Source organism: Solanum dulcamara, chromosome 6 (genome assembly GCF_947179165.1).
Source record: "Solanum dulcamara chromosome 6, daSolDulc1.2, whole genome shotgun sequence".
Taxonomy (NCBI): domain Eukaryota; kingdom Viridiplantae; phylum Streptophyta; class Magnoliopsida; order Solanales; family Solanaceae; genus Solanum; species Solanum dulcamara.
This window is the reverse complement of record NC_077242.1, coordinates 12,663,583-12,686,336: the sequence shown is the minus strand read 5'-3', so window position 1 is coordinate 12,686,336 and position 22,754 is coordinate 12,663,583. Positions and strand designations below refer to the sequence as shown.

The window sequence follows — 22,754 nt, the reverse complement described above, 5'->3', positions numbered from 1 at the left end:
TCTAGATCACAATCTCACTTCCTTTGATGATTTATCAACTACCACTCTAGTTAGATCTTTTGTAAATGAATTTTACACATAATCTTTAGCATTTACATAGTTTATTGTGATAATTTCACTAAAGAGTAGTTGCCTAACGGTATTATGTTTTCAGCGTATGTGATGAAATTTTTCATTATGCATAATGTCTTCATCTATTTCAATTGCAACTTGACTATCACAATGTAAGCATAAATGAGCCATTGGTTTAGGCCCAAAAGGAATATCTTCTAAGAAATTCCTTCGTCATTTTGCTTCTTCACCAGTCTTATCCAAAGTTATAAACTTGAACTTAATTGTAGCGCGAGTAATGCATGTTTGCTTGGATGATTTTCAAGATATTTTTTCTTCACCAATGGTGAAAATGTATCCATTCATGGATTTCACTTCCGATAATTTGGTTATTCAATTTGTATCATTATATTCCTCAATTATCGTGGAATATTTATTATAGTGCAATATATAATTTTATGTGTGTTTTAAATATTTCAAAACTTATTTCAAGAGGAAGATCAACTAATTTTCAAGTATGAGTATTCATTGTAGATTCTATTTCACTATTAATTATCTTTTTTTCAATATTTTGTTAATGAGTAAGAAATTGTTTTCTTAAAAGTTTGAGACTCATTCTCCACTAGAAATATCAAAAAATCAGGACTAAAGCAAATAGATGTCTTTTGACGTTTTCTAAGTCTTAAATTCTCCTCGTTAGATATACTTTCATTTATTTCTTATCGAAATCGTTTAAATCTTTCGCTAGACGACTTACATCTTTTTTAATACAGATAAATATTTTTAAAATATTTAGCATTATATGATGCAATTAACATGAATGTCATGATTTTCTTATTTTTGAACTAGAAAATGATATACTTCACTGTTGATTGCATATCCCATGAATTCACATCAGCTAAAAGTCACCACACTTTAAAATATTTCAAATTGAGATTTCTTTTTTTCTACTTCTCATATGGAATGAATTTTGTTTTGCTATAGAGTATTCGGTTTTGTATATTCTAACCATAAGAAATCTGTGAAAAGAAAAGAAACGAAAAAGAGGAAGAAAAGTCAAAAGTTGGCAGACAGCCTACTTTTGTTGAAAAAAAGAAGAAGGAAAAGTAACGCGTTGGGCAGAAACACGTTTGCAGAAACGCATTGGCAGAAACGCGTTTTCTACTTTTTGTTTTCTATAAATAGAGGGCCTCTTGCCCTCATTTAAATCATCCCAAAAATCCGACAAAGAGAGAGTAAGAATACAAAGAGAGTTTATACACCAAGATAAATATTGTAGTCTTGAGTGTCCTCTTTAGTAGTTGTTCCTTTTACAAGAGAGAAGTGTTAATTGTTGTTTTCTTCTTGTATTTGAGAACATTGTACTCCATATTTTAATAGTGAGATCCTTCTACTCTGTGATTTTTCTCCTTTATCAGTTAGAGGGGTTTCCACGTAAAATTCTCGTGTCCAATTTATTTTCATATTAATTGTCATATCAAACTTTAGTTGTGGTGCTTCCTCCCCCCAACAGTGGTATCAGAGCCCTCGGTTATTCTGTCTGTTTTATGCGAAGATACTATTCATGAATAATAAATTTTTGTGAATAGTAAAATTCGGTGAATAGTACTATTCACGTGAATAGTAAATTTCGGTGACGGAACAGTTTGTCATGAGTGTTCGCAAAAATATTCAGAAATGATCTAGAAGGGTGTGAAACAAATAACAATGTCGAGTACAACAAAGTTTGACGTTGAAAAGTTCAATGCGACTAATTTCTCATTGTGGAAAATGAAAATAAAAGCGATATTGAGAAAAGACAATTGCTTAGCTGCAATTGAAGGCAGGAGCACAGACTTTGTTGATGACAGCAAGTGGAACGACATAGACAGCAACGCAGTTGCCGATCTACACTTGGCACTAGCTGATCAAGTATTGTCTAGTGTGGCGGAAAAGCGGACGACGAAGGAAATATGAGATACTCTTACAGAGTTGTATGAGGCCAAGTCTTTGCATAATAAAATCTTCTTAAAAAGAAGATTGTATACTCTTCGAATGACAGAGTCCATGTCGGTTACTGAACTAATCAATACTTTGAATACTCTGTTTTCGCAACTTACAACAATGGGTTGGAAAATAGAGGGGACTGAACGTGCGGAGCTTCTACTTCAAAGTCTGCCTGACTCATATGATCAACTCATCATCAACCTGACGAACAATACAGACAGTCTAGTTTTCGATGAAATTATAGCTGCTGTCTTGGAAGAAGAAAATCGGCGCAAAAATAAGGAAGACAGACAAGTAAGTTCTCAACAAGCTAAAGCTTTGATGATGGTGAGAGGAAGACCAACGGAATGTGGCCCCAGTGGGAGCCATAATCATGACAGATCTCAATCAAGAAGTAAGAAGAATATCAAGTGCTACAACTGTGGCAAGAAAGGGCACTTCAAGAAAGATTGTCGGTTCAAAAAGAAGAGTGAACACCCTGAGCCATCAAATGCTCAAGGGAATGTTGCATGTACCTCGGATGATGGCGATATTTTATGTAGTGAGGCAATATCAAATAATGAAGGCAGAAAACGTTTCGCTGATGTCTGGATCATGGACACAGGAGCAACAGGGCACATGACTTCCAGGAGAGAATGATTCCATCAATATAATCCTATCTCAAGAGGGTCTGTGTTCATGGGAAACGATCATGCTTTGGATGTTATTGGTATTGGGTCCATCAAAATAAAAATGTATGATGACACGATACGCACCATCTAAGAGGTACGACATGTAAATGACTTGAAGAAGAATCTATTGTCTTTAGGACAACTAGATGATAATAGATGTTCATATAAGACTCATGGTGGAGTCATGAGAATTTCCAAAGGAGCGCTTGTAGTGATGAAAGCGGAAAAACTTGCTGCAAATCTATATGTGCTTAAAGGTGAAACACACCAAGAAGGAGAAGCATCAACCGCATTAGCAAGTTCATTTGAAGAATCAACGATGATATGGCATCGTAAACTTGGTCATATGTTGGAATGAGGTTTGAAGATTCTTGCTGAGCAAAAACTTCTTCCAGGGCTCAAAAATGTTTCACTACCCTTTTTGAGCATTGTGTTACTAGCAAAAAAAATAGACTGAAGTTTAGCAGTTCCTCTACTAAAAGCAAGAAAATTTTAGATCTGGTCCACTCTGATGTCTGGCAAGCACCGGTGAAGTCCCTTGGAGGAGCGAAATATTTTGTGTTATTCATCGACAATTACTCCAGGAGAAGTTGGGTGTATCCAATCAAGAGAAAGACAGATGTTTTTCCAATTTTCAAAGAATTCAAAGCGCGGGTGGAACTTGAATCTGAGAAAAAAGATCAAGTGTTTGAGGACAAATAATGGAGGAGAATACACTGGTGATGAATTTAATAACTTCTGTAAATAAGAAGGTATTAAACGGCAGTTCACGGTGGCATATACTCCACAACAAAATGGAGTAGCAGAGCGGATGAACATAACCTTGTTGGAACGGACAAGAGCTATGTTGGCAACTATAGGCTTGGAAAAATCATTCTGGGCAGAAGTAGTCAAAACCGCCTGTTATGTGATCAATCGGTCACCATCAACCGCAATTGATCTGAAAACGCCAATGGAGATATGGAAAGGAAAACCAGCTGATTATTCTCGCTTACATATATTCGGAAGTCCTGCTTATGTTATGTGCAACATCCAAGAAAAATTAAAGTTGGATCCAAAATCCGAGGAATGCATTTTCTTAGGGTATGCTGATGGAGTCAAGGGGTATCGCTTGTGGGATCCCACAGCCCGCAAGGTGGTAATCAGCAGAGATGTTGTATTTATTGAAAACAAGATACAAGCAAAAGAAGGTAGCACTTCAAAAGAAAAATCAGAGACTACTACAGTTGAAGTTGAAGAAATAGAAGAAGTTCCAGTTTCTTCTGAAGCAGCACCAGAGCAAGAAGAACAAGAGCAAGCTGAGATCGAAACTCCAGGAGTTCGATGGTCAACTAGGGAGAGAAGAGAACCAGCTTGGCACTCAGATTATTCTATGGAGAGTAATATTGCATACTGTCTACTAACAGAAGATGGAGAGCCTTCAACTTTTCACGAGGCTATGAAAGGCCAAGAATCATCTTTGTGGGTGGCAGCAATGCAAGAAGAAATTGAAGCTCTTCATAAAAATAAAACATGGGATCTTGTTCAATTACCACAAGAAAGGAAGGCCATTGGAAACAAATGGGTCTACAAGATCAAACGCAATGGTAATGATCAAGTGGAGAAATATCGTGCAAGATTGGTGGTGAAAGAATTCGCTCAGAAAGAAGGTATAGACTTCAATAAGATATTTTCTCCGGTGGTTCGACTCACAACAATTCGACTGGTCCTAGAGATGTGTGCTACATTTGACTTGTACATGGAGCAGTTAGATGTCAAAACTGCATTTCTTCATGGAGAGCTTGAAGAAGAAATTTACATGCTCCAACCGGAAGGTTTTGAAGAACAGGGAAAAGAGAACTTGGTTTGCAGGTTGAACAAATCTCTATATGGCCTCAAATAGGCGCCGAGGTGTTGGTATAAGAGATTTGATTCCTTCATTATAAGCCTTGGATACAACAGACATAATTCAGATCCTTGTGTTTATTACAAGAGATTTGGTGATGACGATTTTATTATTTTGCTGTTGTATGTTGATTACATGTTGGTAGTAGACCCCAACAAAGATCGTCTTACAAATTTAAAGACACAATTAGCTAGGGAGTTTGAAATGAAGGACTTGGGACCAGCAAAGAAGTTTCTTAGGATGCAAATTCACCGAGACAGGAATAATAAGAAGATTTGACTTTCTCAAAAGAACTAGTTGAAGAAAATTTTGAGACGCTTCAAGATGCAAGACTGTAAGTCAATTTCTACCCCACTTCCTATTAATTTTAAGTTATCCTCAAGTATGAGTCCTAGCAATGAAGAAGAGAGGATGGAGATGTCTCGAGTACCGTATGCATCAGCAATGGAAAGTTTAATGTTCGCCATGGTATGTACAAGACCTGACATTGCACAAGCAGTGGGAGTGGTTAGTCGATACATGGCTAATCCTGGTAGAGAGCATTGGAATACTGTTAAGAGGATTCTGAGATACATCAAGGGTACCTCAGATGTTGTAATGTGTTATGGAGGATCAGACTTTACTGTTAAAGGTTATGTTGATTCAGATTATGCAGGTGATCTTGATAAAAGCAAGTCCACCACAGGTTATGTGTTTACTCTTGATGGAGGAGCTGTAAGGTGGATTTCAAAACTGCAATCTATCGTGGCTACATCTACGACGAAAGCAGAATATGTAGCCGCTACACAAGCTAGCAAATAAGCAATATGGATACAGATGTTACTGGAGGAGCTCGGGCACAAATAAGAGAAGGCTGCTCTATTTTGTGACAGTGAGAGTGCTTTGCATCTTGCAAAGAATCCGGCATTTCATTCAAGGACAAAGCACATACGAGTTTAGTATCACTTTGTCAGTGAGAAGGTGGAAGAAGGCAGTGTGGATATTCAGAAAATTCACACTAATGACAACCTAGCAGATATGTTTACAAAGCCGATCAACAGTAACAAGTTTAAATGGTGTCGATCTTCTATTGGTCTACCAGAAATGTAACATTGCAGTACCTAGATAGAAAAGATGGTGTGAAGACTTAATTAATTCTCAATTAAATCTTCAAGTGGGAGAATGTGAAAAGAAAAGAAACGAAAAAGAGGAAGAAAAGTCAAAAGTTGGCAGGCAACCTACTTTTGTTGAAAAAAAAAAGAAAAAAAAGTAAAGCGTTGGGCAGAAACACGTTTGCAGAAACGCATTGGCAGAAACGCGTTTTCTACTTTTTGTTTCCTATAAATAGAGGGCCTCTTGCCCTCATTTAAATCATTCCAAAAATTCCAGAAAGAGAGAGTAAGAATACAAAGAGAGTTATACACCAAGATAAATATTGTAGTCTTGAGTGTCCTCTTTAGTAGTTGTTCCTTTTACAAGAGAGAAGTGTTAATTGTTGTTTTCTTCTTGTATTTGAAAACATTGTACTCCATATTTTAATAGTGAGATCCTTCTACTCTGTGGTTTTTCCCCTTTATCAGTTAGAGAGGTTTCCATGTAAAATTCTCGTGTTCAATTTATTTTCATATTAATTGTCATATCAAATTTTAGTTGTGTTGCCTACTCCCCCCAACAGAATCCTCCCCCCACAAGTTATATGGTAAATCATAACTTATCAACAATGTATTTATCACCTCTTTTAATGTTTTATTCTTTCTTTCTACAATTTTATTAGATTGTAAAGTGTATGAGACAATTATTTGATGAATATTATCATATTTCAAATATATGTTTTCAAAAGGGTATTCATATTCGTCATTCCTATCACTTCTAATTTTTTTTAATAAAAAGAACTTACTTGATTTGTGAATCTTTATACCTTGCTTTCATTTTATATGACATTATTAATGAAGCATGAAGTTGATATATTAATTTTACTTATATATGTTTGGTTTAATGCATAGCTAATTTCTTAATTTTATTAAGATATTTTATTTAGACATTCGAATTAAGTCATGTTCCAATTGAACACTTCAATTTTTAAATAAAATATTTCAATTAAACACTCTCAATTCAAAACTTTTGCACATATATTTACATTAACCAAATAAAATAAAGGAGAATTTTCGCATATAGCCATTCAAAAATATCTTAATTATGCTTCTTAGCTATAGTTTGCTAATTACAATTCGCAGCTATAATTATCGCAATGTTTGTATAATTCACGCAATATTTGTATATGTTTATATAATTCACTATACAATTTGTAATTTTTGTATAATGTTTGTATATTTCACTATACAATTCATGCACAACGTTTGTATAATTCGCTATACAATTTGTATTGTTTGTATATTTCGCTATATAATTCGATTCGCGCACAACGTTTGTATAAATCGCACGAATTATACAAAACTCAACTATATAATCGTGTGAATTATACAAAATTCAAACTGTAATTACAGCTAAATATTTACCGCGAACCATAATTAATTCTAACTATAGCTATGTTAGCTAATTAACTAATATATATTTGCTTATTAGCATATTTTTCCTAAAATAAATCATCCCGTTTTCAAATTTAAGTTTGTTTGGAAAAATAAACAAACCCAAAATGAGCAATTTCAAATTTCAATACAAAATATAATCCAAACGAGGGTTTTGCTAAACCAACTCAAATGTTAAAAATAAATTTAATCAAAAACATTCTCCAGAAAATCTTTCTTTTTCCCTTTCCAAAACCAGAAAAATTTCAATCCGTATTTAGTGATCCAGTTCAACTGATGTTTTAGAGAAAACTACCATTGTGAATCTTCAATCATTGTTTGATTATTGAGATACAATTGATGCTGAAATGTGGAGTTTAATGGCTTTGTACTGAAGGAGGAACAAAAAAACTCCAGAAAAAGTAGACACAGATTTATAAGTAAACCCAGTAAAGCAAATCAGAGCAGTATTGTTCAAATGGGTTGGGGAAGAGTGACATACGAGACAATAATTGCAGTGGGATCACTATCCTTACTGGGTTGGACAGGTCTATGGTTCTTGAATCGCAGATTGTACAAAGAGTATGAAGAAAAGAGAGTACTGGTTCAGATCATATTCAGTGTTGTTTTCGCTTTCTCCTGCAATCTTTTTCAGCTTGTTCTTTTTGAGATCATTCCCCTTCTTTCCAAAGAGTACGCTTTGCTTATTCGCCAAATCTTTATGCTTATTTTTCCCAGTATTGTTTGATTTTATGCATTGTGTAGAGTTTATTTGTTTAGTTGAGAACTGGATTTGAATGATTTTTTGTTAGTTGATGGTAATAGAGCATTAATGGGATGAGAAATCAGGATCTTTGTGATGTTTTGTTTGGTTAATTGGGAGTGGGTGAGCTGGCTGTGCGTGATTATGGGTTCATACTGGAGAGAATCATCTGATTTATAGAAGATAAATACCAGTGTTTGCAGTTGGAGATTGTCTTTGCAGGGATAGAGGGAAATTCTTCATTGGATCTATGACATAGGAATAGACGAACTGATGATCTTGGGATGGAAGAATTACATTCCGATAGATCAATGAATGAACTAGGCATCAATCCCAAACTAGTTTGGTTGGTTATATAAATCCTCTATATTTGTTCTGTTCAATTGGGGCTAGCTTCCTTTCAGTACTGGTTACTAATTTGTAATTTTAGGAAAATTACAGGTATAAAAACTAGCAGTTCTATAAATCTTACAGTTAGAGCATTGACATGCGAGTCTCCATCAGATTGAAATGAGCCCTAGTTAACACCAGTAACATTAGTATAGTAACAATAATCAAGCATGAAACCAAACTAGTTGGTGTGGCTTACATGTATTGTTGCTCTTCTTTTGTATTCTGTAACTAGATTCACATTTATTCTGAGATTAGAGATATTTGGGAACAACTTTGTTTCGTGCAATCTTAGATGTACCTCATCTCCTTTTAGCACTAAGATCATAGGAGTGTCATACCTACAGACCGGTGTATTTGGAGGTGTACATTTGACATTGCCAAACCATCTCCAGCAACTATAACTTATTTTATCCTCTATATATGCTACATGCACCTTCTGTCTGATGTGATCATTCTGAATCATGTCTAACCTTTTTCATTTAATGATCTTGGTCCACTCTTGTATAAAACTTGGATTTTACTTAGTTATGTTTCCTTTTGTTGCATAGTACTCTTGTGGCACTGGTTCATTTCAACTAGCCTATTTAGTTCTATGTTACATCTTCATTTATCATGCCATTTTCTGAACGGTGGAGCCTAAATATTTGAATTGTTATATTTATATATCACAATCCCCTCTATTCGCACTTGGTCGTTGTTCTTCTTGTGAAGATAATTACATTGCATATGTTTTGTCTTACTTTGACTTCTTCTAAAACCCTTAGATTTCTTTTCCGTTTCCAGTTTTTGAATTGATTTACTCGTTGTTTTCATCAATATATTACCATATGCAAAATTGCAAATAGTGCATGGAACCTCATCCTATATCTTATTTGTTAATACTCAACACAGTCGAACCATATGAACAACTAGCACTTTTGACTACGATTTTGTGTTTAATGATGAATCTTTTGACTTATTAAAAAAGCCCTACTGATTAACTCACCTGTAACTAAGGATGGTATGGTTCAAGGCAAATCCTTGTGTACACTCAAGTTTATGGTAAACTTATCTGTATATCCTTTATATATGATATAGATTCATTTTTTTCAAGTACTAACTAAAGAACTTTTCTTGATATTCTATCGTATGCTTTCTCTAGATTAATGAATATTATGTGAAAATCCATCTTCCTCTCCCATAGATTTATTTCAATTTTCCTTCTAAAATGTAGTCTTTGTTGTAAATTTTTGAAACATATACCCAAACTGCTTCTCTGTCATCCTTTAAATGTCACTAAATTAATGTTATATCATGCTTTCTCAATGTTTCATCATATGAGACATAAGTTTAACATCATGATTGTTCATAGTAGTTTGAATATGTCCTTTTTCTTACATATCTGAACTATTGTACTCTTTCTCTGCTCATTTGATACCTTTCCACTCCTCAATAGACGCAGAATATGGTTAGTTATGTTATTCCTACCTCTCTGAGGTACTTTTAAACATCTATCAGGATGCCAGCTGCATCACATGGTTTTGTAGTCATCACATTACTTGTTGTATACTTTACTTTGGCGGGTCTAAATCTACTAGGAATGTAAACAAAGTTTTTTTTCTGAAGACTTACGTCCTAATGAGGAGAAAAACTTTAAAAAGCTTTAGCTAAAGAGTGAATGCAGAACAAGTGGAAGTTTTAGATATATGAAGGTTCCAATTTCTGATCAGTAAGTTGCAGCCAGGAAAATGTAATATAATCTCTCTGCTGGAAACTGAATATTGTGATCCCTTGCCATTTGGTTAAGTTTTTTTCTCAATTTTCATTTCCTCAATTAGTCCTCATCTTTTATTTGTTTGATTCTTTTTTTTTCTCCCTCCTAACTTATAGATGATAAAGGACCTTTTGGCTCTTATTATGTTTAGAGTGAGCTATGAATGTTGATGGTCAGTTGTGTTGGAGGGTGGGAGATAACATTTCCAAATATATTCTTAAGTTTTAGCCTATATGATAGAACATTCAACTCGAAAAAGTCTATAGCAAACTATTATTTCTGAAAATCATGTCTTTCACTCTCTCGTTCTGTTTCTTTTCAACTCAAGATCTTTATTGTTTTACATGTAAGAGTAACGAATGATTTTCTAAAGCTTGCCAGATTTAATATCAAAAGTTTGTATATTTTTGTTCTTTGAAGTCCTCTTTTAGTGTCAGGTGACTTAGGATTACATTCACAACAGTTTGGCTTCCTGTATGAATGTCTATAATTGTTAACTGCTGCTTCATCCTGCTGATCCTAAAGTTACACAAACCACCATTGGCATTTTTTTGTGACACATTACATTTTTGTGCAAACACTATGTCCTCAATATTAGTTCCATGTATAAAGGGCAGCCCGGTGCACTAAAGCTCCCGCTATGCGCAGGGTCCGGTGAAGGGCCCGACCACAAGGGTCTATTGTACGCAGCCTTACCTTGCATTTTTGCCAGAGGCTGTTTCCAGGCTTGAACCCGTGACCTCCTGGTCACATGGCAGCAACTTTACCAGTTACTCCAAGGCTCCCCTTCAGTTCCATGTATGACCTATAAAAAAATAGTTCCATGTAGGACTCTAGGGGCACCCTTCATTCCATTAAAACATCACCTATTGTGACCTACTTGGATTTTAAGAATAAAATGTTTAACCTCATTATTGTATTCACTTTGGTAATAAAATGTTTGAAATAATAGTTTTGTGAAGAAAATGGAATAATTAGTTGGAAACATCATACCATTTTAGTATTTATATGAAGTAGTATTTCTTAAATTAGTTTGAATTGTTCGAGAGAGAAAAGTTTTATACGAGTAGGTCATTTTTGGAGGGAACAATATCTTCAGTCAGTTTTACTAGCTTTGCACTATCTTTTAGGTTTTTATAAGTTGTTTAATTGATTAACCATTCTGTGTTAACTGTAGGGCAAGATGGATAAATTGGAAGGTGGATTTATTTTGTTTGATTCTGTTACTCGTCTTCATGTTGCCCTACTATCACTGCTACCTGATGCTATGCAACAGTGGTAAGTTGCTTTAATTATGATCATGCTCAATTAAAACTTCACTTTTCACCTTTTACACACCTTTGTTGAATCTGGTCTCTCCTCTCTTTTTTACTGTTTTTGTTTTCTATCTTACTTTTATTTTTTACTTTTCCATTCCTGCTGTTGATGAGAATTGGACGAAACTGCTTCCTGTGCTGTCATTTTAGTCCCAAAATGCTTCTTGGTACAAAAATGTGATCTTTTCTTTCCCTATGGAATGAAGAAGGGCTAAGCCTACCAAGAGGATAATACCTAGTTGCTCCCATGCTGATCTAATATACAATTCAGATAGATGTGCTTTTTTTGAAATATCAGGATGGTGTTTATAAGAATCGTTATATGAGCTTTATTTGCACGATTTCCCCGTCTAAGTGTAACTCTTACCTACAACCTTGGCTATACTTTCTCATGCACATGGAAGTTTCATGGTGGTTACTTCTAAAGTTTAAGTAGATAGTGTCCTGCATACTTGCTTCATTACCTTAGATGCACTTTGTTGAAAGTACTAATTTGTATCATGCTCTTAAAGTAGAAGGAAAGGAATTTTACCATGTGGATTAATTGATAAGCTATGAATTCATAAAGCTGCTTATTTTGGAATGAGTGAAGGCTTGATCTAGTTATGGGTTACTAAGGATAGCTTACAATTGTAAGCATTTAATGCACTTCAATAGAATTGACTATATGGTGTAGGGGAATTCTCACCTTATGAGCTAGCTTCTACTGTTGAGTTAGACCCAAGGTCCATTTTCTTAATATGCCCCATGCCATATTTTTGTTATCCAATGTTGGGCCACCATATTGTATTGTCTGCACTCCAGTTGTCCAACCTTGAGTGTGCGGGAGGGAAGGGGATTTAAGTGTCCTACATTGATTGAGAGAATGAGTTGTTGTTTATTGATATGATCTTGAGTAATCATCACCTCAAAGCTAGTTTTTAGGGTTGGATTTATGCCCAAGGTCCATATTTTTAATATTGTATGTTGTTGTAATTTAACCAAACCCAACTTGCTTGGCACTGATGCATTGTTGTATATTGTTGTACTGATGGCACATCATTGTCCTTTTATGCAACTTCATTGTAAATCAACTGACTACTCCTAATTCTCCAGTAACCCAAAAAATCATCATATATATATATATATATATATTACTAAAAGTGGGAAACTCCAAAATGAAAAGTTGGATTACCATTTTACCCCTAGACTAAATTAAAATGTTAAAAAATACAAAGAATTTAATTAACTTAATTTTTTCTTTAAAACCCAAACATGATGAATTTGAGTAAATTAAATCAAATATAGTCCACATTCATTTAACTAATAGTAGGTCATTTACTTTTAATCTGGCAACGTTTTAGACTTTTAGCATTATCTTTAAATGTAAGTATAATGCATTAAGGGCAGAAATTTAATCTTTGTTTTAAAAAGTAAAAACATCTCATAATAACTTTGATCTTTTCTACTACTCCAAAGATCTTATAATAAAGTAAGTCTCTTCTACTTCTCCTAACATCTCATAATAAATTGAGTCTTTTCTACTACTCCTAACATCCATTATAAATACGTTTTTTCTACTATTTCATTTGGTTAATATATTCACAATTTCTGGAGTTCTCTTCTCCACCATCTTCAGTTTTAGGTACTTATCATTCCCTACCCCCAGCCCCATCTTTTTTTTTTGTTTACTTTCTTAATGTTCATATGTTTGAATCAAAACACAGTTCTATGCTTCTTACCGCGTTTGGATTGACCATGATGCAATTCAATATATGCATCAATTTAGTTTTTATATATTTTTCATGCACAATAGTTAATTTCACAAGATAAATATTTTTATTACAATATGTATTTATCTTTAAATTAAAGTATTATATATGTCACTAAAATAACATCAAATTTGCAAGAATTTCTAATCTCAATTTATGAGTTTGTTATTTCTTTTTTATTGTAATTCTTTGATTTTTATATTATAACACAGAGAAAGTCTAATAATATGTGTCATTTAAAATTTATTATTTGCAATATAAATTTTGTTTGAAGTATTTTGGAATAAACGTGCAAGGCACATTCCCAAAGACTAGTAATATTATAATAACCATGAATAAGTAGGACAAAGTCTTGAATATAACCATATAGCAGTTCGATTATAGTACTCCACTGCTGTTCCAGCATTCTCTCTCTCATGCACACAAGTTGCATACTTTTTAACCAGAAAAAAGATTTGTTCACACTCCAACCGAATATTAGATTGTACCATCTCAATTACCTCTCTTCAAAAGATGTTCTGAATCTTGATTTTGTATTTCAGGCGTGAGGAAGGAACGGGCTGCAGTGGGTGCTATCTTATTCTTGTTGGCTTTTCTCTATGGTTTTTGGCGCTTGGGCATTCATTTTCCAATGCCTTCACCTGACAGAGGTTTGTGTGTTTCTTTTGTTGCACATGGATCTTGTTTTCCTCCCTCCTTGTTGATTTTCTGAATATTGAATATGTTCTTCACGCCACGCCTTTATGAATAAGACATCGTAATGACATGACTATAAAGGACCAGAAGTTTCCTGTACATTCTTACTGTAATTTCAAATATTTGCGTGAAGAAAGAAAGCTACGCTTAAAGGAAGCGGCTGCGGGTTTCCCTTGTCATCAAAAAAAAAAACTACTCTTTCCAACCATCTTTTTATTCAAGTTTTCTCTTTTGCACATCCTCGTTATTGAACAGGAATAAACTCCAAATCTTTTCAACTCTATCTTAGCTGGCATAGTGTTTGCTTGCTAACTTAGAGCATCTGTACCTGATGGATGAAGCTGTAATGATTTGTAAAAATTAATTAAAATAATTAAAAATGATTGAGAATAAAAATGAAAAATTGTTTAAGGGTATTATTAGAGTCCCATACTAGTTCAAGGTATGAGTGGTAGCCTCCTTATATGTTTTTGGACAATTCCCACCTCATTACTTAGTTTCCGGGTTTGAGTTAAGTCTAATTTCCATTTTTAAACATAATATCAGAGCGAGATCCAACCCTATTCTTGGTTTATGCAATTTGTGCTTCCATGTTATGTTGTCCACGCTATAAATGTCTAGTTCTAGGTATATGAGGGGATGTCAGAGTTTAACAGTGAGGGTGGTGCCTAAAATGACACATTAGACTATGTGGGAGGTCCTCTTAAGTTATTTAAAGTGGATGAATAAATAATTTAGCCGAAGTATTTTGTAATTTTTCCTCAGAGACTCTTGTCATCTTTGTATCCGCAGTCTCCTGCCATGTAACTATGTTTCAACATTCTTTTTCAGGATTTTTCACCATAACTCAGCTGGTTAGCAGGATTGGAGTGATTGGGGTGACTGTCATGGCTATCCTTTCAGGTTTTGGAGCAGTCAATTTGCCATACAGTTATCTATCTCTATTCATCAGGTAAGATGTGTGCATAAGATGCAGTTTAAGTTGGTGCATGTGAGTGCAAACTCAGTTGGTTTATAGTTTATCGTCTTGGAGATGGCACGAAACTAGATCTGATTATGAATTCTGCAGTACATTCCTTTCTGAAACCTCCTTAGTTCAATGGAGTAGTTTTATTTTTAATAAAGATAGCTTTGGTTAATAACCTTTTGCTTTTGTCTACAACCTACTATACCCTTACTTAGACTAGTTTTTTTTTACCAATTTGAATTTGATACTCCTACAATAGACCCTTGTGGTCGGGCCCTTCTCTGGACCCTGCACATAGCGGGAGCTTAGTGCACCGGGCTTCCCCCCCCTCCTTGAATTTGATATTCCTAGTATTTAGTCAAATATATGTTAAACTGAAGTCCATAGCAAAAGCAACGATATTATATTTATAAGTAATCATGTTTGGTGAGAGGTGATTAGACAGGACATGGCACAGTTACAGCTTACGGAGGACATGACCTTAGATAGGAGGGTGTGGAGGACCCACATTAGGGTAGAATGCTAGTTCATAGTCTTGTTTTTCTTCTCTATTCATAGGCGTAGTAGTGCATTACGATCTCTTGCGCTGTGAATTCTGATTTATGTTATTTATGTTATTATTTATTACTTTCTATGCTTTGATTACTCTATTGAACCTGTGACGCTATCATTATTTATTTAATCGTTATTTGTTATTTGTATTTATTTATTTGTATTTATTTGTTATCTATTCGTTATTTGTTTGTTGTTTTTCTCATAAAGCTTTTAATTTCCTATTCTAATGCATTTATGCATTTATGCTTTTACTGAGCCGAGGGTCTCTAGGAAACAGCCGTCCTACCTTGGTAGGAGTAAGGTCTGCGTACATTCTACCCTCCCCAGACCCCATGTTGTGGGATTTCACTGGGTTGTTGTTGTTGTAAGTAATCATGTTTGGTCTTTTGGTATCCTGACTCTTTCTGTATTGAAGAGAAATAGAGGAATCAGAGATCAAAGGATTGGAGAGGCAGCTGATGCAGTCAATTGAAACTTGTATTGCAAAGAAAAAGAGAATTATTCTTTGTCAAAGGGAAATGGAGAGGATCCAAGATTCGGAAGAGGTTAATTGGTTAACTTAAGTTTTTTGCTTTTGTATGCTTTTATTATGTGTACACACACCCCAAAAGGCACGTAAAGAAACACAGATTATTGTTTGTAGGTGGCCTGTACTTTTCTTCTTTTTCATACTAGTGCCAAATGATTGATGATAGCTCAGTTCTAAATGGGCTATTGGGGTACGTTATTGAGACACTTTAGTATGCCTTTGTATTTCCCTTATCCTACCTTCATTGGAAGTTATAGGTGCTCCATGTGGCTCCTGAAAATATCTAGAGTTGGGTATAGCACTACTGCATGTTCATTCAAGTGATTCAACCCATATGACGTTGGGAATGGCCATTAATAACATAGAAATCACACTTCGAAATAGTGGTCAATTAGCTACAGCGGTGGGTGTTGTAGTGTTTGTAAGTATTTCTTGCATGAAGCACTTCCCTGAGTATCTCTCTGATGCCCTTTTCTAGATCAATAGCAATTTTGTAAAGATATTGATGAAAAATCCTATAACTTGCTTTAAAAACAGTAACTTAATTTCTTGCTGGAGTTGTATTGCGACTTCCCATATTTAAAGAAAGGTTAGCTGATGTTTGCGCCAGTCAATAACTCAATTTTCACATCAGCTGCTATTGTCAAGAGATAATAAAGAACGAAAAGGCAAGGTGTCCTTTCATGGTTCTGAACATTTGCAGTTTCTTTATGTATTTTATTTTGAAGTGTGTTCTCAAATATGGCTCTGCTGCAGAAAACAAAATCCAGTTCCTTCTTTAAGCGCATTGTGGGAACAGTTGTACGATCCGTTCAGGATGACCAAAAGGAACAAGGTTAGTGTATGGTAGAACATTTCTCATGGAAAATTTATTGATTCAAGTGCATATAAGCCTCTGTGTACAAGATTTTTTTTTTTTCATTTCTCCTACATGTGCTGATTGTAGTTAATTTCTTTTGTGGCAGTTCACATTTTCTGTTGTTTCTTCTCTCTCACTCTCTCTCGCTTTCTCTGTTATGATTCTTTCCTAATTTTGTAACTGGACAGTTTGTTTGTGCATGCCCAAAATTTTTGAGGTTGTGAATTCAAAACAGCCAGCCCCTCATCCTTGTCTTAACTTATCGCCAAACAGCATAGTGATAGGTTAGTGAAAACTATTTGGATCGAGTGAAGCAGTACATCTAAAGGCTTAAAATCAAAATAGCTGGAAGTACATAACTGAGGAATTCTAGATATTTTTTATTCTACGGCATGGGAAGTGAAACAATTCCAAACTTTATTTTGAACGATCTCATATAGGACCTATCACAATGTCAAAAAGAAAGTTGGTTACTGTGATTCTGATTAGCAGGAGCAGTAGAGGGATGCAGGCTTATTATCTTTTTTTCTATTTGAATTTTAAATGCTTTATTGTGGATTAAATGCAACTTTCTAAATAGCACTTGATAATAATGAGGAATGGGGTGGCATAAATTGCACTTTGAAGAAGTGACTTTCTTTTTTGGGGAATCTTCTAGTAATATCACATTTGAATGGAGGAAGAAATTATGCTTAAGAAATATGGTTTGATATGCTGTCACTGCAAATAGAACAACAGCTATGTGGCGGCTTCCCTTTTGTCTCTAAATACCAGGATCCATTAGTTGCCTGATGGATTCAACTTTCATCTATCTAAGTTTGTTTTTTTCTCTTTTTCTTAACATCAAATGCTCATTCTGTTGCTGTACATGATATTTGCATTACTTCTAACAATTCTTTGACACACTTCTCTTTGGTGTTGAATGCACTTCATGCATGAAGATATTAGAAACATGGAAAATGAGGTTCAGACCTTAGAGGAGCTATCAAAGCAGCTGTTCTTGGAAATTTATGAGCTTCGCCAAGCTAAGGTTCATATTGAACTTTGTCTAATGTTGCACTATTTTTTACCTGTCCATCTTGCTAATAACTGACATAGTATGACCAATGAGATTGTTAAAAGAGTGATGTCTGGATAAATTGTCGTTCTGATTTGGTAGGAGGTTAAAACTACAATTTGAAGTGTGAAATGTTGTAGTTATTCTGTATATATAAACATCATTATTTGAAACAATGAGAAGTAGAATCAAGTTACTTTGTTAAAAGAAAAAAATAGTAGTAGTATCAAGATATGTTAATTTGAATTGACCAACAAACAAGTTTACTTTTTTCGATCCATATCAACAAACAATTACATTAGTTTGAATTGTTTGAAAGAGTGGAGAAACATTCCTTTTAACGATAGGTCTGGGCAATTTGTTTTCTTTGGCTGTTGTTTGTGATCTTTCCTAGTTGAAGGGTTTGGGGGAGAGGGCTGTCTGCTGTATTTGCTTGTCTCCTACTCAACAAGGTAGTCCCTCTCTCTCTCTATGTGTGTGTGTATCCATTCAGCTTCCCTGAATTCAAGTCTTTATGTTGCTATTTTATAGTTTTTTCATTGTTTTTACCTTACAATAGCAGCAAAATATTCCTTTATTTCCTTTATTTGTCCGCAAGCTCATAATGTTGAGTTCCATTATCTAGTTCAGCTTGTAGTGTATTACTTCTTTAATATTAATTTAATTCAATTGGTTTGAAACCACTTTCTTTGTGTTTAACTGACTCAAGTTGTCCATCACACCAGGAAGCTGCTGCTTATTCTCGAACATGGAAGGGTCATTTGCAGAATCTTTTGGGCTATGTGTGTTCTGTCTATTGTGTGTATAAAATGATAAAGGTATGAAAAGGACGTTAAATTTGGAGCATCTCTCCCATGGTGTCTACTGTTTTCCTGTTCATATAACAGGCCTACATCAGTGTTAGCAGGAAACTTGATTGATGTATTTATTATTGATCGACACTAGTGCAGAAACGTTTATAGCCTTTCATTTCTCTATCATAATTAATACTTTGACATGGACATTAGAAAGTTTGTTCATGTTGCGGATTTTGCTGCACTGTGCATAGGTCTTCTTTTTTGTTGCTTTCACCCCTTCAAGTTCTGCCTTTAAATGTAATAATATTTGAGCCAGATAGCTAATTGACCATTTAACTTTTGCAGTCTCTTCAGAGCGTTGTTTTCAAGGAGGTACGCATCTATATTAGAATTTCATCTGCTTAATGGTTCACTTTTCTTTACATAATTTATAGCTGAATCCTGCATACCAAGCGTATACTGGATGAAGTTTGACACAAGCATACTGTTCTTTGACAGGCTGGTTCTGTAGATCCCGTAACAAGGACAATCAGCATATCTTTACAGTTCTTTGACATAGGAATTGATGTCAACTTATTATCACAGGTTCATCTACTCTCCGCATTATTTCGTCTACTCATGATTATGGTGCTTCTTAAATGGTTAGCCTATCATTTGAATGAAGCTATTGCTTCTGTTAATACATTTTGGTGATGAACGTTCATCAATGAGTTTTGATTGAGAAGCTAGCTTCTAGAATTACTTGCATGAAATTGGAAGTAATTGGGTAGAAAATGAAAGTGCTTGAAGAGGGTGGTTTTATTTACCTGTAGCAAAATCACTGAAGGGAAACTAGATCTACATTCTTGAGTTTGAAAATGTGAAAGCTGAGAAGCTAATTCAACACATTAGCAATTTCCCCCTTTTTTGGTATGGTAATGGATACGTAAGCACATTAAAAGTTTCTAAGAATTAAAATAAAATATGGCATCTAAAATAAACCTCATCAATAAGAGGATAATCTTTAACAGTATACTGTTATTAACATCAAGTCGAGGTAATATTTACCACCTGAGTGAAATTAATTATTTCACACAACAGGGAACAATGTTATGTTGGATAAGGGGTGACTGTTCTATGAGTGACGTTGTAAGCTTTAGGAGTTCATACTGAGGCTATATCTTATTAGTTTATTGTTTCTGCTATTATTTAGTCTTCCATTTTCTGGACATGAGTTATCTGACTATTTCTCCGTTGCGCAGTACATTTCTCTCATGTTCATTGGGGTGTTGATTGTGGTGTCTGTGAGGGGCTTCCTGACTAACTTGATGAAGGTAAATTTATGCTTCATGGTCACATCTTCATGTTTGATGTATGCCACAATTTATGGTTTATGTATCTTGGTAACATGACATCTGTTCATCTTGTTGACTGTGTTCCTATATCAGTTGCTTTGAGGTAACAATATAAGTTCAATTCTTTAAGGTTTAACACAGAAATGTGAAATCAAAGTAGGTGATAAATTTAAATGATTAAACTCGCCAATTTGTTGCACATGTACCCTCACAAGAAGCAAGGAAACTACTTGACATGCTTTAACTGTTTGAAAATGAAAAACCAACTTTTTATTTACTTGATTATCCTGCAGCTAACTTGAAACATTATGGTTGTGTCCAGTTCTTTTTTGCAGTTTCCAGAGTTGGAAGTGGATCATCAAGTAATGTTGTGCTTTTTCTCTCTGAAATCATGGGAATGTACTTCCTTTCCTCCATTCTTCTGATCAGAAAGAGTCTGGCTACTGAATATCGGTATGGTTACTACTAATAAGTGCTCTATTCTGAATACTTGTTACTAGATCACTTGATTAGTAATGTTCTGCACTTTAAACTAATCACAGTCTATTTCCACTTACCGAGTTGTTGGCAAGAAAGAAACTTGAATAATTGTTGGTGTATGTAGTTATGGCTATAACTTTGGAACTGACCATTTTGCGAACATGGGAAAATGATATTAAGCTAGCTAGTAACTTAGTTGATTTTGATACATGATCTGTTATCGAGAAAAGAATTCTACAATCGTGTTTACGCTAATACCCTAACTGAATTTATGTTGGCAGGATAATCATAACGGATGTATTAGGTGGAGACATACAATTCGATTTCTACCACAGGTGGTTTGATGCAATATTTGTAGCCAGTGCGTTCTTGTCTCTGCTTCTGCTCTCTGCACACTATACAGCTCGCAAAGCCGATAATAAGCACCCAATTGATTAAACCATTTTCCTGAGTGAAGATGCTATATTTTATTTTTACCCAGAATCAGTTACACTATTCTTTTGTAATGATGTATCATTGATATAGTAGCAATTTTTGTATGATCAAAGCTGGTTTTCATCTAATTGATGTCTTCGTAAATATGGCGCTTAATTAATTTTATCACAAAACACTAGCAAATCTTGTTTATTTTTTTTTGTTTTTTTTAGGATGTCTAATGCTATAAGGTCTTTCATATGTCTAAACATCGTTGAGTTATTGGGGGTATTTGTGTTGGCATAAGATAATGAATTAATTGAGGTATGTGCAAGTTAATTTGGGAGCAATAAAAGAAAATATCACTCCCTCTGTTCCTTTTTACTTTGGGGTATTTGTGTTGATAGAAGATGTACAATTGTTGAATGCATTTATGATTGGAGTTTTGTAGTTCAATGCTCTCTGATTCATAAATTTGACGTGAAATGTATTTTTCTCTGGATATTAGCTACTATTTGATGACAGACATAGTAGCTTTTGCGTCGAATCTACTGTTTTAGCTACTCAACTATTGCGATTTCGTAATTGTTGAATGTGGTTATTGATTGAAGTTTTGATGTTCAATGCTCTCCACAGATTTATCTATGAATGTTCCCTCAGCTTTAATGATTTGATGTATTACACTTTGTATTGAAACAGGGCGGCAAAATGTAATAAGAAGACATAAAATAGTCCAACCCACTCTAAAAAGCATAAAGAACAAAACTTGAGACAAAACGCTTAAAAATATCTAATTAGGAAGGTATTTGATGTCTGCTCTTCTCGAAGCTTCGTATCTAACCTGCGGGCTCATGGTGTATTCTACCTGTTTATATTAGCTGAAGTATGTTATCTCCATCTGTATTTTTTCTCTGATGTGTATCTCTTATTTGTGTATTTTGTGACCTTCAGTGTAGTATCTTCACTTAGACTTGATGCTGGCACTAGGCCATGTTCCTCTAGAACTAAAATTTGAGTATCATGCCTTGTGTGTAACTTATGCCTCTAATATGTTGGACATCTTAGTTATAGATTCATGCAGATATCAAGATTGTTTTATTTTAAATCTCCGTGTGTGATGCATTTCGAAATTATGCTTCATGTGTATTCTGGATTTGGTGTAATTGAATTATGCACTTGACTACCTTATCAGGTTCCAATGGCCTTGAGTAGCTTAATGAGACAGGGAGTGTTTCTCCTTCTTGTGCTTTGACAGTAGGCTTTGAAATTGAATGGATTGGGATGAATATATTTTTGTTTGTATATATGTAGAAACAAATGACATATGTGTCAATGTAGTCGAAGATACTAACTTTCCGTCCAAACACTCAAAATCACACCAAAAGCCCCGGGATCCGAGCCAACCATGCTACCCACCTAATTTCAATGTTTCGGAGAGGATGGAACTAATGAAATTCTAATACGACGTTCAGATCTCTGAATGTTGATCAAGGTCAACCATTCAAACTAAAGAACCTTCGAAAAACCAAAAACTCACTTAATTCATAACCAAATACCCGGGGAACTGCGTCACCTACTCCAACAACCCACAAATACCCGTATACAATTACTGGGGAGGATAAAATGGTCAAAACACAGAAAATTCCGAAAGAATCAAGGTACGGGTCATTACACTCTATCTATCTATCTATCTATCTATCTATCTATCTATCTATCTATCTATCTATCTATCTATCTATCTATCTATCTATCTTCTACACCAACGAACACTTGGCAGCAGACACCTCAAGAACAAGTTCCTTAACAATTGCACATTTAATCTCTCCAATAATCGAAATCACAATAGCGTCTTCCCCACGATCGTCCAACTTCTCTATTCGGCCAAAGTGTTGCCCGACCTGTTACTTCTCAATCACCAATCTTTTGCAATTAGTTGTCTACGTCATACAATTTATTTACGTCATTGTAAATTTTCTTTCAGAACTCTTGTCAT

General features: G+C 34.7%; 1 protein-coding gene across 1 annotated transcript; it reads left to right on the top strand.

Annotated features, from left to right (window-relative positions):
- The first annotated feature begins 7,280 nt into the window (after positions 1–7,280).
- LOC129892123 (GPCR-type G protein 1) lies at positions 7,281–20,894 on the top strand. The gene is made up of 13 exons (XM_055967673.1): positions 7,281–7,790; positions 11,184–11,284; positions 13,616–13,723; positions 14,601–14,721; positions 15,707–15,836; positions 16,577–16,655; positions 17,621–17,709; positions 18,462–18,554; positions 18,879–18,905; positions 19,032–19,118; positions 19,775–19,846; positions 20,190–20,320; positions 20,629–20,894. Exons 1-13 carry the CDS (start codon positions 7,576–7,578, stop codon positions 20,783–20,785), a joined length of 1,410 nt encoding a protein of 469 aa, XP_055823648.1. The 5' UTR covers positions 7,281–7,575; the 3' UTR covers positions 20,786–20,894.
- The last annotated feature ends 1,860 nt before the right edge of the window (positions 20,895–22,754 follow it).